Consider the following 14,860-nt stretch of genomic DNA (forward strand, 5'->3'; position numbering starts at 1 on the left):
ATAATGATATTATTATTATAAATAATATACACATAAAAATGTCCACAGGAAAGGAGAAATGCCTCATTCAATTGACAGATTCCATCATAAGATCAGCATCAGCCTTTAATAAGTCACCTTATAGAACAAATAAATCATGTTTTACCAAATAGTTGTCTTTTTCATCAATAGAAATAAAAACATTGGCTAAGCTATGAAGTCATTTAAGTTTACTGTGGAACCTTGTGAACTACATCATCACTATTTTTTGGCAGTGTGTGTTTTAAGGTAGGATGCAATGTGTTTTAAGTTCAGATGGGCTCACTGGGGCAGGCAATGAAAGAGGACCTTGGGGAACACAGCCAGTCCGATTGGTATAAGCAAGGTAGTCTTGTGGGCACAGATAGACAAATGCACAGTCTCTCTGTTTGTTTCAATGAGTGTGATTTAATGAAATGGACAGACTTCAAGGAAATGCGAAGAAAGCCAACAGTTAATCCCCAGTGTTATATTAACATTTACAACATTTATATATGCTATATAAGATCCAGCTGGACAAAGATTATCACCATTGCACTTATTCAGCACGGAAGATGATAATTACACACTGATTTCACTGTAAGAGATTATTCAGTTCAGTAGATGATAATTCAACGCTCTTTTCACTGTGCTGCAATTCACTTTCCTTCCTTCCTTCCTTCCTTCCTTCCTTCCTATTGGTATCAAAGTCAAAGGAAAAAAGAAACATTACTCAATAAAAATTCTGACAGCAGTTAAACACACTAATGGTTACACCCCTCAAATTCCACTCAAACTAGTTACACCCCTCACATTCCCCTCAAACTGGTTGCACCTTTCAAATTCCATATAAATTCCAAATAAGACCAGTATAAGTGAACAGAAGCAGGGTGATGACACTGTACACCTAGTGCTACTGGTGTGTCTGCTACAGAAAATAAGCACACACACACACCCCCACCCCCAACACACACAAAAAAATGGGAAAACAATGGCTTACAGATACCTAAGCTTTGAAGCAATGTCTTGACTGAAGTCAGTTGCCAGAACAAGTCTGAACATATTAGCAACCTTCAGGTCACAGGAAACAAGCACAGCCTTCTGTCTGTATCATACTGGATATGGTTGTGATGTGTTGCAATTTACTTTGATTGGGCATGTCTTCTACACATGGCACCCAAATCAGTTTCTGGCGGCAAAACATCAGCTGCTTCCATTCAGCAATGGCCCCAATCCTATCTTGGTCTTTAGACAAACCCCCTGCAGAAATATCATGCCCTAGATGGCCAAATGTAGTCTGATAGAAAATTGCATATCTTTAGCTTCAGTTTCAAATTGTGCTATTAAATACAACTCCAGTGCCATTGAACACAACACAATTTCCAAGCATTTGAAATATTGGAATGTTTGGATTTTTCTTTTTTTTGACAATGTAATATTTGGAAAAAGTATTTGGGGGAAAAAAAACCTACATTGTCCAAGTAGAGCAAAAGTGCATGGAACCTCCGATATTAATTCCATTAACTGCTGGAATATACTTTGTGCATCGCATAAATCACAAGGCATCTGGTTAAATTTGAAGAGCCCAAAGGGCATGCAAAATGTAATCTGCTCTACCTTCCTCTGCTACTGGAACTTTATTATGCCCACTGGCTTGGTCCAAAGTGCTATATGATTTTGCACCATTCAAGGCACCCAGTATGCCTTGGTTGATTGCAATAGAACTATATGTGTGAGCCATCCCCAAGCCAACAAGGGGAACTCCAGATACTTCATAATAGCATCCAATTGGTCTGCTGCTTTTAAAGACCCCTTTTTTATTTAACCAACTCACCCCGTACACTTTACCAGGACAACATTTGAATCCACCTCACAAGATTTAGCCGGGCCTAGCGCCATAACGTCCTCCTCAAAATACCATCTCATGTAAATGGAAGTACTGTGATAACACCATACACAAACTGCTGGACCAACTGGACCATACTGCTAGCTAATGACTGTAAATTATTGTTCAGGTACTGGTGAAAGTCACCTTGCAGTACTGAATTCGCAAGTGGTGATTTTTTAAGTGGATCACAAATTTACTGTTGAACAAAACTGAAGCTGATGTACATCATCAGTGAGGTTAATTAAAAATGGGGTGAACACCAAATAAGCAGACATTATTTGTTTAAAGTTTGTTATTTATTTATAAATAACTATTTATTAATTTAATTTTACTAAACAAACATGGTCTGGTTAAAAAAATAGAATTTTAGGTATATGGAATGCAAACTGGATAATTAGTATAAAATATCAACATAATCATAGAGTACAATTATGAAATAAATCTTGACAAAACAATTTTAAAAAATGAAAGAGGGGGGGGGGGGGTCACATTAAATTATAGATGTGTGACAATTTGGGCACATTTACTTTTTATGAGTTTAAAAAAAATTATAAATCCATGACATTCTTTAAGAATATCTGAATAGCTAAAATCAATAAAATCTTAACTAAAAAGTCTTCTTTCTTGTTCACAGTGACCATCCAAAATACAGTTATATATGACAACTGGGAATATATTTTGGACCAAAATATGTGATAGCCTAACGTCTATCACGCATTCATTCTACGGCCCCGCGGAAACAGGAATCGACTCCGAGTCCCCGAGTCTAGTCGAATATTTTTTGCTGCCTCATCGGCTCACTTCCGTTTTAGAGCACCACACTATACAATTCGGACTACACATGCCATAGTAAGGCCACAGATTAGGTTATCGACTACTGATCTTCTAGGTTATAAGTTTTTCGCTTGGCATTCAGACTCACGATTTTGAACTAGTGCTCGGGGTAGCTAGCACTAGCTACTCGTCTCAGACGTCAGTTATGTCGTGTAGCTAATAAACTGAAGGTAGCTAACGCTAACTAGATATCTTGGCTAAATGGCTGGCTCTTAGTTAGAATACAACATTTCCCAATACATGTTCTGCGTTTCGTAGTTAATCGTATAGGAGGTTGGGTGGTGGTGGTTAAATATAGGGTAGTGTTATTTGACTGTGGGTTTTGAAAGTATTGATGCTGGCAAAAGAAAAGTTAATTATTTGTAAGTGTTGACTATAGCTAATGGTCAGCTAGCTAACGGGTCTGTAAGTTACTAGCTAGCTAGGATAGCTGCCTACAATCTGGCTGAGTGGGTGTGAAGTAGCTTTTAAGATACGGATCCGTAGCTAAGATACAGAGTTTAAGCCCCGGCAGTGCAAGAAGCACTGAGAAGAAGAACAGCGGCTCGTCTGGTCGATGCGGAGTATTTTTGCAGCAAGGGGTCTGTTAGCGATCATCTGTTAGCCACGGCCTGAAATGGCCATATTCTAGCGATCCGCTCATGGGCCTCTTGGGATACAAAGGTAAGGTGATCGCCATGTAACATTTGGGCCTTTAATGAACTCGTTTATGGATGAAATTAAATGAATTCATTAAGCTAGTTGGCTATGTGAAGTTGCTTACCTGCGCTACTATTCATGCTAGGGTGTTGGATCTTAGCTAGTGAGCTAGTTTACGGTTTTAGCCTAGCTCCTTAACTTTACGACGAAAATAGGTTTTAGGTTGAGGCAACCAATGACATTCATCGGTTATGAAGCAGTGTATACGGGATAAACATGTTTAGGCGCCGTTGGGATGTTACATAGCAAGAGGGTAGCTTGCACCGACCTTACATATTGAGTATTAGCACGCTAAATTAGCTAACCCTAGTTAATGTGGGTTAATATTAGCGGAAGGATAGCTTCAGTCCTGGAGGATTTGGGGATTTCCTTGTTGAAACACACAGTATTCATCATTAGTGAACTATTAGGTTTCCGGATGTATTGCCTAACGCTAGAGCAGAGGAATCGCCGAGCTAAGCCGGACTTCGGCTCTGGAGGACCGGAGTTGGGCTCCCCTGTATCAGGCAGTGTAGCTAGTTGGAGAAGCGTGATCACGCCTGTTAAAGCAAACTAATTAGGTATAGTCCGAGTAAAGTGATGAACTCCAAGTATGAGCCCCCTGTTTCTTTACGTTGAACAACTGTGTTTTGACCATTTTTGCATGTTTTGTCGAAAGTTGAAAGTTGTGTGTGGGTCTTGCTAGCTAGCTAGCTAAAATAGGTTAGGCCATGTCCCGGCATGTTGAGATTAAAAACACAAATAAGCAGAAGTCCCTGCTTCAACAAAACAGCTAAAACCCAATTTCTTACGAAACACCGCATTTGTTGTGTATGGTTTTAATATTAGTTGCTTAGTTAACCCCTTAAGAACCTGGCAACGGGTTAACCAGGTTAGTTAGCCAGATATATGTATCTAGTCTTGTACTCCTGTCTGTAAACAGCGTGATAACGAACCGCATATTGCCTGCGATTAATTATTTATGCTATAAATTAGTTTCAAAGTCTTTCTTGCTACACGCCCGGATTACCCCACATTATTTGGTAGGGTATGTTGCCCTTAAATTAATTTTTATAGAATTTCTTGTAACCTATTTAAGGGTTTATCAGTTAAAATTCATTAAGGCCCAAAACGTATATCGTATTGCAGAAACTCCGAAGACATCAACTACATTTCATAACTTTAAATTCTGGAAAATGATTGTAAAGCATGTTCCATTGTTGTATGCTGATGCATTCAATGGTTCAGTGTCCATTATTTTATGAAAATCTAGGCTAAATCCTGGGAGCTTTTGCACTGCGCAGTTTTTTCCCCGAGTCATAACATTTGGTAATTAGCGTATCTTTAGGTCATTGTAAAGACTATAATAAATTGAGTCGGGTAGTTTCGAGGAAGGGGGCGGTCTGTTTAAACTGGCTTTGCTAACTCGAGCTAGAAAGTTAACATTGCATTGGTAATCATTAAAGCAGAGCTGAACTGAACTTTTCGTTATTGAACAGCAGTGCTTAAGATAGCTTCAGTTTGAATTTGATCTTCATACATGAACTGTTCATTTATTATTAGCCTGTTTGTTAACGATTATGTTGCTTGCATTTCTGATACATTTCATTAAATTATATTAGCGCACTCAGACTGGAAGTTGCCAGGACTACTCATGTCACAGTGGATTTAAGAGTAACTGCTCTGAAGCTTTTTCATTCTTATTTTACTATTCCTTATCAGTAAGATTACTAGTTATCTTATCATATTTAGTAACCATGTTAATATTTCTTTAATATTTATCCCCTTTAAATATTTAAGTATTTTAATATGTATTCAGAAAATATTTTATATTGTTATAACCTTTTAAAATATCTTGAAATATGTGAAACATCTGTAAGTAAAACATTCATCATCTATAACTACTGGAACAATACAGGAAGAAAAGAGAAAGTTTTGCATGATGTTTTGAAATCAACACAGTCAGTGTTAGCTATAGGCCTATACTTTTAAAATCTGCGGGTGCTTTCATGCAGGCCTAATGAGACCTTTACGTTTGGCATTTTTACTAGGGCGCAGTATATATATTTTTTATTACCAGTATACTGATTTTGATTCTCATGGTGAGCATTTTGTGCGTGAGAGCTCATTCTGCTACAGAGCATCCATCATCTATTTTTGATGGCCCACTATAGAGTGTATATCATCGACATCATCTACCTACATGTTAAAATACCTGCCACTAAACAAAATGTAAGAATCATAACTATATTATTTGAATATAATAACAAATGTCTGAAGAGCGTTACAGATATAGTACAATGTCTTGTGGTGCCAACATTCATCAATTCTAAATTTTGATGGAGGTGAAAACATTTCTCACCTGCACAGTTGTTATAGTTAGGAGACATTGTAGAGTGACCTACTTTACAGCAGGTTTTACATGAAACACTTGCTTTGTTCAGCAGGATGGAGGAACTAGGCACATAGGAAAAATAAAGGTAATATGCAAGTCTTTGTCACAGATACACTGCTGTGATGATGAATTGGTGAATCTCCATCTCAAAGCGAGTTCTGTGTATTGCACCTTCACTCGCTCCCTACAGCTTTTGCAAAGCCCTGTACAATAAAAATAATGTTCAGTTGTATTTTAACTTTTTATAGCTCATATATTTTGAAATCGATAAGTAAGGACATTCAGAGGTCCCTCTCGGTTTATCATAAAGCAATATTTTTTAGGTCAGTTTCTTTGTGGTGATACAAGAGAGAGAAAAAAAAAACATTTAGAGGACCTTCCAGTATGGGTATAGTCTAGTTTTATCCCTGGTCAGGAGAAGGAAAAAAAACCCAAAAACAACTACTGTTATTTTTGTCATCTTTATAAAGTAGTGAGTTGGCTGTTGCAATTTTTTTTTTTTTTTGTAGCTTAATGTTGGCTACAACAACTATTTCCACTGAAAGTTTGTAATAATCAAGATACTGCATCTGTAATGTAGTTATTGATTAAGCCTTTCACAAGGGCATTTTGTGTTACCATTTGGACTTCACTGTGTGTTTGTTTTTGTTTGTTTGTTTCTAATGTTTTTGCTATTTTTTCCAGACACACTGGACCTCAGAGCACTGATGTGGCATTCTCTGGCCTGCCTGTTTTCTTGCCCTCTACCTCAAGTTCCCATATTAAACAACTAAAAACAAGAACTGTTACCTTCAGCTCCTAAGGAAATAACCCAAGATACTAACAGCTGCAACCCTCTTCAGGCCACTTTGAGTACTGTTGACTCCAGCAGCAAAGTAAATAGAGGGATTTCCTTCTCTCCTTGAAATCTAGAATCTTATGCACATTCCCCTGCAAACTGTTGATCAGTTGAATAGAAGCATCCATACTGGCACTCTACACTTGATCCTGTGGTGATCTTTTTTTTAAACCGCCTCCCCCTTCCCCTTTATCTGCTGCAAGACATTGTAGGATATTCTCTCTGCTTGGTTTCTCAATTTCTTTTTTTTGTTGAGTGTCCGGTTAACCCGGCAGTTGCGTTACATTTTGAAGCTGGGGTCCGACTCATGGGATGCAAGGATGTCGGAGGCAGGAGAGCGCCGCCCGGTCAACGCAGAGTATGCCGTCTCTGTGCTGGAGCAGCTCAAGTTCTTCTATGAGCAGAAGTTAATGACAGATATCACCCTGCTCGTTGAAGACAATGAGTTTCCCTGCCATAAGATGATCCTGGCTACTTGCAGCTCCTATTTCAGGCAAGTGTACTTGGGGCTGAAACTGCATTTGATTTGTGTTTGCACTTTTCTGTCTCTCGACAGCTTGTTGCTTACTGTTTTCAATGATTGCAGTGGGTAGAAATAGCACATAGTGGGCTGTGTTTTCTCAGAACTCGGTGTCAAGTGAGTGTTTTCAGTGTTTGAATTGTGCTTCTGCAGGGCCATGTTCATGAGTGGGCTCAGTGAGAGCAAACAGACGCATGTTCACCTGAGGAACGTGGACCCTGTCACACTGCAGACGATCATCGCCTATGCCTATACTGGCAATTTGGCCATCAGTGACAGTACTGTGGAGCCTCTCTATGAAACTGCTTGTTTTCTACAGGTGTGTTTTCTGCCTAAAGGCATCTATATGTTTGCATTATGGGTTTTCTTTGATCTGGATCATTGGGAGTTTTTAGGAGTGGTCCATTTTAGTTCAAATGGTAGATGTCAAATATATTAGGAATATTTATGTTTATGCCTACCTCTAATCCCTATACACTGATTGTTCCTTCACCATAAACATTTATGCACATGGTGTGGGGGATATCTAGCTGTGGCCTTATTTAATATATAGACTGCCCCTTGTATAGCCCTTATTTTCAACTTTAGTACATTTAAGACCCTTTTACTTAAAGAAACTCAAGTGTACTCGCACTACCTTTTTTTTTTCCAGGTGGAGGATGTCTTATTGCAGTGTCGGGACTATTTGGTCAAGAAAATCACAGCCGACAACTGTGTGCGCATGTTGAGCATTGGCGATTTGTTCAGTTGCAGTGAGCTAAAGCAAAGTGCAAAGCGCATGGTGGAACACAAGTTTCCCATGGTCTACCGACAGGAAGCCTTTCTACAGCTCTCCCATGAGCTGCTGCTCGACCTCCTCAGTAGCGACAATCTCAATGTGGAAAAGGAGGAGACAGTACGAGAGGCAGCAATGCTGTGGCTGGAATACAACATGGAGGCACGATCACAGTATCTCTCCTCTGTCCTGAGTCAGATTCGGATTGATGCGCTCTCAGAAGTGACACAGCGTGCCTGGTTCCAGGGTCTTCCGCCTAATGATAAGTCTGTGGTGGTGCAAGGCCTCTATAAGTCCATGCCTAAGTTTTTTAAGCCTAGACTAGGTATGACCAAAGAGGAGATGCTTATTTTTGTTGAAGTGGAGTCACCTGGAGATAATCATCCAGTGGTGGTTGGTCCTCGTCACTCTGTGGTCTGTTACAGTCCACAAGCTGAGAAAGTCTACAAATTGAGTAGCCCACCTGGAGACCTGCAGAAAGTTGGCACCCTGGTCACCCCGGACAATGATGTGTTCATTGCTGGTGGTCAGGTACCTCTTAAAAGTGCTCTGACGAGTCATGGCAGCAAGACTGGCAAGCTGCAAGCTGCCTTCTGCTCAGTGGACAGCTTCTACTGGCTGGATGCACAGCAGAACACTTGGGTAGCCAAGACCCCCATGCTTTGCACTCGTACCAAGCCTTCTCTAGTCTACTGCCAGGGTTTCATATACGCCATTGGTGGTGACAACGTGGGTGGGGAACTGAATAAGCGCACCGTAGAGCGATACGACTGCGAGAGGGATGAGTGGAGTATGACCAGCCCGCTGCCCTGTGCCTGGAGCTGGAGCACGGCTGTAGCGGCCCGTGACTGTGTTTACGTCATGAGCCATGATCTCATGTACTGTTACTTTCCTCATGCCGACACCTGGGTGGAGATGGCTATGCGCAAAACCAGCCGCTGTTTTGCCTCTGCAGCTGCGCTGGGCGACCTCATCTTCTACATCGGTGGCTTGCATGTGGTGGGTAACTCAAGCTTGCGACTCCCCACCAGCACGATTGACGGCTCCTCAGTCACTGTGGAGATTTATGATGTTAACAAGAACGAGTGGCGAATGGCTGCTAACATCCCAGCCAAGCGCTACTCAGACCCTTGTGTGCGTGCTGTAGTGCTGGTCAATGCGCTGTGCATTTTCATGCGTGAAACGCATCTTAACGAACGGGCTAAGTATGCACTCTACCAGTACGACCTGGAGTTGGATCGCTGGTGTCTGCGGCAGCCTGTGTCTGAACGTGTCCTCTGGGACCTGGGAAAGGATTTCCGCTGCACTGTTGGCAAACTGTACCCCTCTTGCTTGGAGGAATCGCCCTGGAAGCCACCTACCTACCTCTTTTCCCCTGATGGAGCAGAGGAGTTTGAAGTGGACAGGGATATGGTGTCACTGCCACACGTATAGTTTATGGCATCCATCCCTTAGCTAATCTGCTTCTTTGGATTTTGAACTCTTCAGTTTAAGTGACTTCCTGAGGGAGGTTGGTGAAAGGGTGGATGGCATGATAAGAAAAATGGTTAGAACTGCTCAAGTTTGCTGGGGTTATCTGACTTCCAATAGGATCTAAAGACTTACTGTGGAAACGGGGTGTTTTTCTCCTTAACCTGCCCATCCCGGAACTGGTGTCACCACTCGTAGCTTTTAACATAATCCATTGTATGCCTCAAAACAGCATAGATGATAATCCCTCAAAAGACTAGCATAATGTTTTGTAGTTACTGTTTTTTTTTGTTTATTTCTTGTAAGCATTATTACAGGTCTGATGTACTGTTTCAACAATGTGATGATGTAGAGATTATGATGATTACATTGTGGATAACGATGCACTTACTGGCAAACGTCCTACAGCTGGCGTTGGCAATGATACCAAATGCCCTCTGTTTTCTTGTTTCTACCAGTTTTCTTTCTTCCTCACTAATTATGGAGTGCTGTCCAGGATATGGCAGCTATGGATAGGAATTTGGGTGTTTATGTGCTGGGCACTTGGTGAGTTTATCGAAGGTGTCTTGGTTATTAGAAGCTGACTGCAGGTTCGGTCACTGGCTCGTCGGTCCTTTTTGTACATCTCTCAGCCCCAATCTTTACTGCCTCTACATTTGTGAAATCCTGATAATTTGCTCTCCATACCCCCCCACCCCCCATCTCACTATAGCCTGTGGCGCTGAACCTACTGGACCTCTGCACAATGGGCTCGGAGTCATCTCCTCTGACCATCTCTGTTGGGTTTGCTGGAATTTAAAAATGTTTTTTCTGGTCTTTTGTTCTCTCTCAAATGTGCAGGATTCTGCAAGGTCTACCTTTTTCTTTCTCTCTCACATACTTGCATTCTGAGATACAAACATATCTCCACTCTCAGTTCAACAGTGATTTGGACTCATGCGTATTATTTCCTAGCTGCAAAAATGTCTTTTTCATATGTAAAAAAAAAAAAAGTGTGTGGAAACGATCAGGTCTGTTTTGTATTGGTATCCTTTTTTATTATTTAATATCAGCCATTACTGTAGTATGATTGTGTATAGATATTCATTTTTCCTCCTCCCCCCCCTCCAATGAGAATTGAGGAGTCTTGCTGCTGATTGGGTTTTTGAGAAAAGGATAAGCCCAAGGCTGTTGCTATGGCAATTGTCCCAGCAACCACTATCAGTAGGGACTGGGTGGGTATCAGTGGGGCTGGAAGGGGGATTCCTCCTACCTTAAAAATGAGCACAGGTGCTATTTGGCAGATATTTTACTAGCATGTTCAGCTGCATCCTGTTCTTTTGGCACTGTATTTTGAATGAACATTAATTTATTAAAAACCATACCAAAAATCCTTTCTTTGATTATATTTTTGTTTCTTAATATTTCTTGCCATTAATTTTTTTTTCTTTGATTCATTTCATTGTTCACAAGTCATGAAATATGACTTTACTGATCAGATGGCTTGTTTCTATTTATTTATTTATTTATTTATAAGCAGTGGCTTAAGATAGCTATCCCTAAAAGGGTTTTGGCCAGGGAATTGCTCAGGCCCTGGAGTGTGGACAGTGAATGTTTGTCTGGGAGCTATTTATTAATGGAACACATTTATTCAGATATATTACGTTTTAACAAAGATTTTTGGAGCTCTTAAGTATTGTTCTTTAGTGATGGTGTAGAACAGGGGTATTCAAATCACGGTCCAGATCCTACAGAGTTTCTACCCTCTCTTTATCTTATCTAGGAGATGGTCCAATTATGGTGGTAATTTAAACATAATACAAGGGATTATAAAATCCAGGACCCCATTTGGATTTGAGGTCTGGATTTGAATATGTCTGGTGTAGCAGAATACAAAACACAGGGCGTAATGATCTCTAATAATAATAATAATAATAAACACTGGTTTAATAAAACAACAACCACTAAATGTGGGCTTCTTTTTGATCATTCATGTTCTGCTTTGCAACAGAGTATTTCTCAATTACCAATCGTATGCAAGCAGGGTAGTGTGTCCAATTAGCAGCAAGCACCTTTGTGAGCCACCATGTAGCATGCTGTATGCAAACAATTTAGTCTTTGCTCCCTAAAATATGGACTCAAAATTGATAAAGACAGGTGAGAAAACAAGTGCCATAAGGTGGGATGCAAGACCCCATTGTGACGTTTACCTTCATGTCACGTGGTGCCATGCAGTCAATGTGTACAACTTGCATGATATTGTAGCAGACCAAGGAACAGCTACCACACCATTGCAGTTGGCATTATCACTTGCATTACACAGATTTTTAGACCAGGATATGTGTATATGTGATCTAGAATAAAATACTTATTGTAATACATTGGTGGGTTAATCTGCAGCATGTTGAAGTATGTAATTTATTCCTGTTCCCATGTGCAAGCTCAGCAGTTGGATGAGGCCACCTAGCTTGCAACACTCTGAGGAAACCTTGTTGTATTTGCCCATGTGCGGCTGATTATTTTTTTATACTTGCTCTTGGTAATAATTATAGATAGACTATACCATATACACATGTTGCCATATACCCAGTTTGCTTTCTCTGTGTAGCAAAAAGCATTCAGAATGAAAAAAAAAAGCTGTGAAATGAGTCCTAGTATTTGATCTCACTGCTACAAGGTTTATCCAGAATCAGTCAATAATGGGACCCAAATAAAATACGTAGATATGTATTACATACTCCAGTATCTGATGTGACATTAAGCACGGGCATATTGTTCTAAATATTTTCAAAGGGCTTGTGAATAAATGTTTAATGAATTAGTGTGTTCTGTTATTTGAACTAAGGGTGTTGCTCTCCTTTTCTCAGATTGTAATAACCACAAACACAGATCACACAAAAATGTGCCCATTCCACCATGCATTGTTGCATCATTGTTCTGCATTTCGTGTTTTTTTCTAATCCTTTCTAAAAACAATGATAAATTAGCGATAACTTTGGATTTCATATTATGTATATGTTTGCCATAAGATTAAACGGTTAGAATCAAAACAATAGATCCATCCCCAACCCCATTAACATCAATGTCTGAAGTCACACTGAAATTCCTGAATCCAGGGTTTAAATTAAGTGGTGTGTGCTTGGCCTTATGTTTTATTTTAACTTAACAGCATGTAAAGATGGGCAATTTTTCACATTGAACACCTTTCTGGGAAACTCTAGCTCTGCCTGTTTCTGCTTTCTGCAGTGTTTTACCTACTTTCACCATCAACTTTTATAGAAACACAATTACCACCTACCTTATTAGCTACGGCTAACTCACATCTATTTCATGAGCAAAAAGTTACAAATTCTAGCCCATCTGTTTGCATTCACTGTCAGCTACTCTATACCCAATTCATCAGTCAGTGATAAAATGCCACTTTTTAAACAGAAGACCAATGTTGACTGAGTGTTATTTTGGGTGGAGGCCTATTTGCAACACAAAAGTGATATTTTACATGACAGTGATGTGCTTGTTACTGTTGTCTGGTATAAGTGTATCAGGCAGTGTCTAACCATTGTAATGTACAGTTTCTATAATATCCTCTTAGCAAGAAGCCTAAGAAAGAAGACAATGCTAATGGATACTGAAAGTAATGAAAAAGGTAATTTGGTGTGATCTTTTCCCTTTTCTCCTACATATGTTTCAAGAGCATACAGTTGTGTTCAAAATAATAGCAGGGTGTTTAAAAAAGTGAGTAAAGCTGAAAATGCTTATAATAGCTTTTATTTTCATACACACAAATGCATTGAGAACACCGCACATTCTATTCCAAATCAAAACACGAGTTCAAATTCATCAAATGTGTTACTACAGAAAGTGGAGAAAAGGGAATATTAGGCTCTTCAAAAAAATAGCAATGTCTGCATTTTTCTTTACACCTCACGTTTACTGTATAAACTGAAAAATGTTTGAATATTGAGCTTTCCTGTGAATGACTAAACTAATATTTTGTTGCATAACCACTGTTTTCTGAGAACTGCTTCACATCTGTGTTGCATGAGGTCGACCAACTTCTGGCCCCTGTGAGCAGCCCAGGACGACTGGACTACATTCCAGAATTCCTCTGCATTTCTTGGTTTTGCCAAGCATTTTTGATGTCACCCGACAAGGTTTCTATTGGATTAAGTTCCGAAGATTGGACTGACCACAGCGTAAAGTTAATCTTGGTCTGGAACCACAATGTTGCACGCTTACTACTGTGTTTGGGGTCACTGTCTTGTTGAAACACCCATTTCAAGGGCATTTCGTTTTTCGGCACGGTTCAACATGACATCTTCAAGTCTTTTGATGCATTCAAACTGATCCATGATCCATGCAATAAAAAGGCCCGACACCATAGTATGAGGAACACCTGCATTTCATGATGCTTGCACCACCATGCTTCACTGTCTTCACAGTGTACTGTGGCTTGAATTCAGTGTTTGTGGGTCATCTGACAAACTATCTATGGCCCCTATACCCAAAAAGAACAATATTGCTTTCATCAGTCTCCAAAATGTTGCACCATTTCTCTTTAGGCCAGTTGGTGTGTTCTTTGGCAAATTGTAACCTCTTCAGCACGTCGCTTTTGCAGCAATGGGACTTTGCGGGTCTTCTTGCCGATAGCTTGGCTTCACATAGGCATCTTCTAATTGTTACAATATTCACAGGTAACTTTAGACCTTCTTTGATCTCCCTGGAGCTGATCATTGGCTGAGTCTCTATTCTTCAATTCATTCCAATGGGAGTTTTCAGTTTTTCTTCCAGGTCTTTCTGGTTTTGGTTGCCATTTTAAAGGATTTGAGAGAATTTCAGCTAAGCAGCCTATCATTTTCTGCACTTCTTTATATGCTTTCCCCTCTCCAATCAACTTTTTAATCAAAGTACACTGTTCTTCTGAATAATGTCTGGAACTGCCTGTTTTACTCAGTTTTTTAGAGAGAAATGCATTATAACCAGTATGCACAACATCTGCTGCTTTCATCCTATAATAGGGGCCACCTGTTTGACACCTGTTTTTTCATAGAATGAACGACCTCACTAATTGAACTTCACACTGCTATTATTTTGAACACGCCCCTTTTAGTTAATTATTCAGTTACACAGAATCAGCAGCATACATGTCATGACTGCTGGGTCTGTTGGTATTTTATTACTGAACCACACCTACTAGTAAATTTTTTTGCCATGTAGAAATATAATTTCTAGCAAAAACAGTGATTGATCTAGTTAGTGATGTTGGACTGCTATTATTTTGAACACAACTGTATTTACTTATTTTGAACACAACTGTATTAACTTAACTGGCACTTTTTTTTTTCTTCTAATTTTGTACATAAGGGCATTACTCACATTTATACTCCCAGGTAAAAGTGACTTCATGTGACTGTGTAACAGAATATTCTCAGTCCTGCATGTCGTTATTCTCAAAATATGTCGTAGGCCTACTTTTTTTTAGGTAT

General features: G+C 39.7%; 1 protein-coding gene across 3 annotated transcripts; it reads left to right on the plus strand.

The window, feature by feature from the left end:
* The first annotated feature begins 2,632 nt into the window (after positions 1 to 2,632).
* kbtbd2 (kelch repeat and BTB (POZ) domain containing 2) lies at positions 2,633 to 12,192 on the plus strand. 3 transcript variants are annotated; one of them, XM_027027438.2, is made up of 5 exons: positions 2,633 to 3,382; positions 6,477 to 6,667; positions 6,924 to 7,123; positions 7,304 to 7,469; positions 7,803 to 12,192. In XM_027027438.2, the coding sequence occupies exons 3-5, from the start codon at positions 6,951 to 6,953 to the stop codon at positions 9,357 to 9,359; spliced, it is 1,896 nt and encodes a 631-aa protein (XP_026883239.1). In that variant the 5' UTR covers positions 2,633 to 3,382; positions 6,477 to 6,667; positions 6,924 to 6,950; the 3' UTR covers positions 9,360 to 12,192. The 3 variants fall into 3 exon arrangements, with proteins under 3 accessions (XP_026883239.1, XP_026883237.1, XP_026883238.1); XM_027027436.2 differs by having other exon boundaries at positions 6,477 to 7,123; XM_027027437.2 differs by lacking the exon at positions 2,633 to 3,382 and adding an exon at positions 3,389 to 5,877 and having other exon boundaries at positions 6,477 to 7,123.
* The last annotated feature ends 2,668 nt before the right edge of the window (positions 12,193 to 14,860 follow it).

Source organism: Electrophorus electricus, chromosome 14 (genome assembly GCF_013358815.1).
Source record: "Electrophorus electricus isolate fEleEle1 chromosome 14, fEleEle1.pri, whole genome shotgun sequence".
Lineage (NCBI taxonomy): Eukaryota > Metazoa > Chordata > Actinopteri > Gymnotiformes > Gymnotidae > Electrophorus > Electrophorus electricus.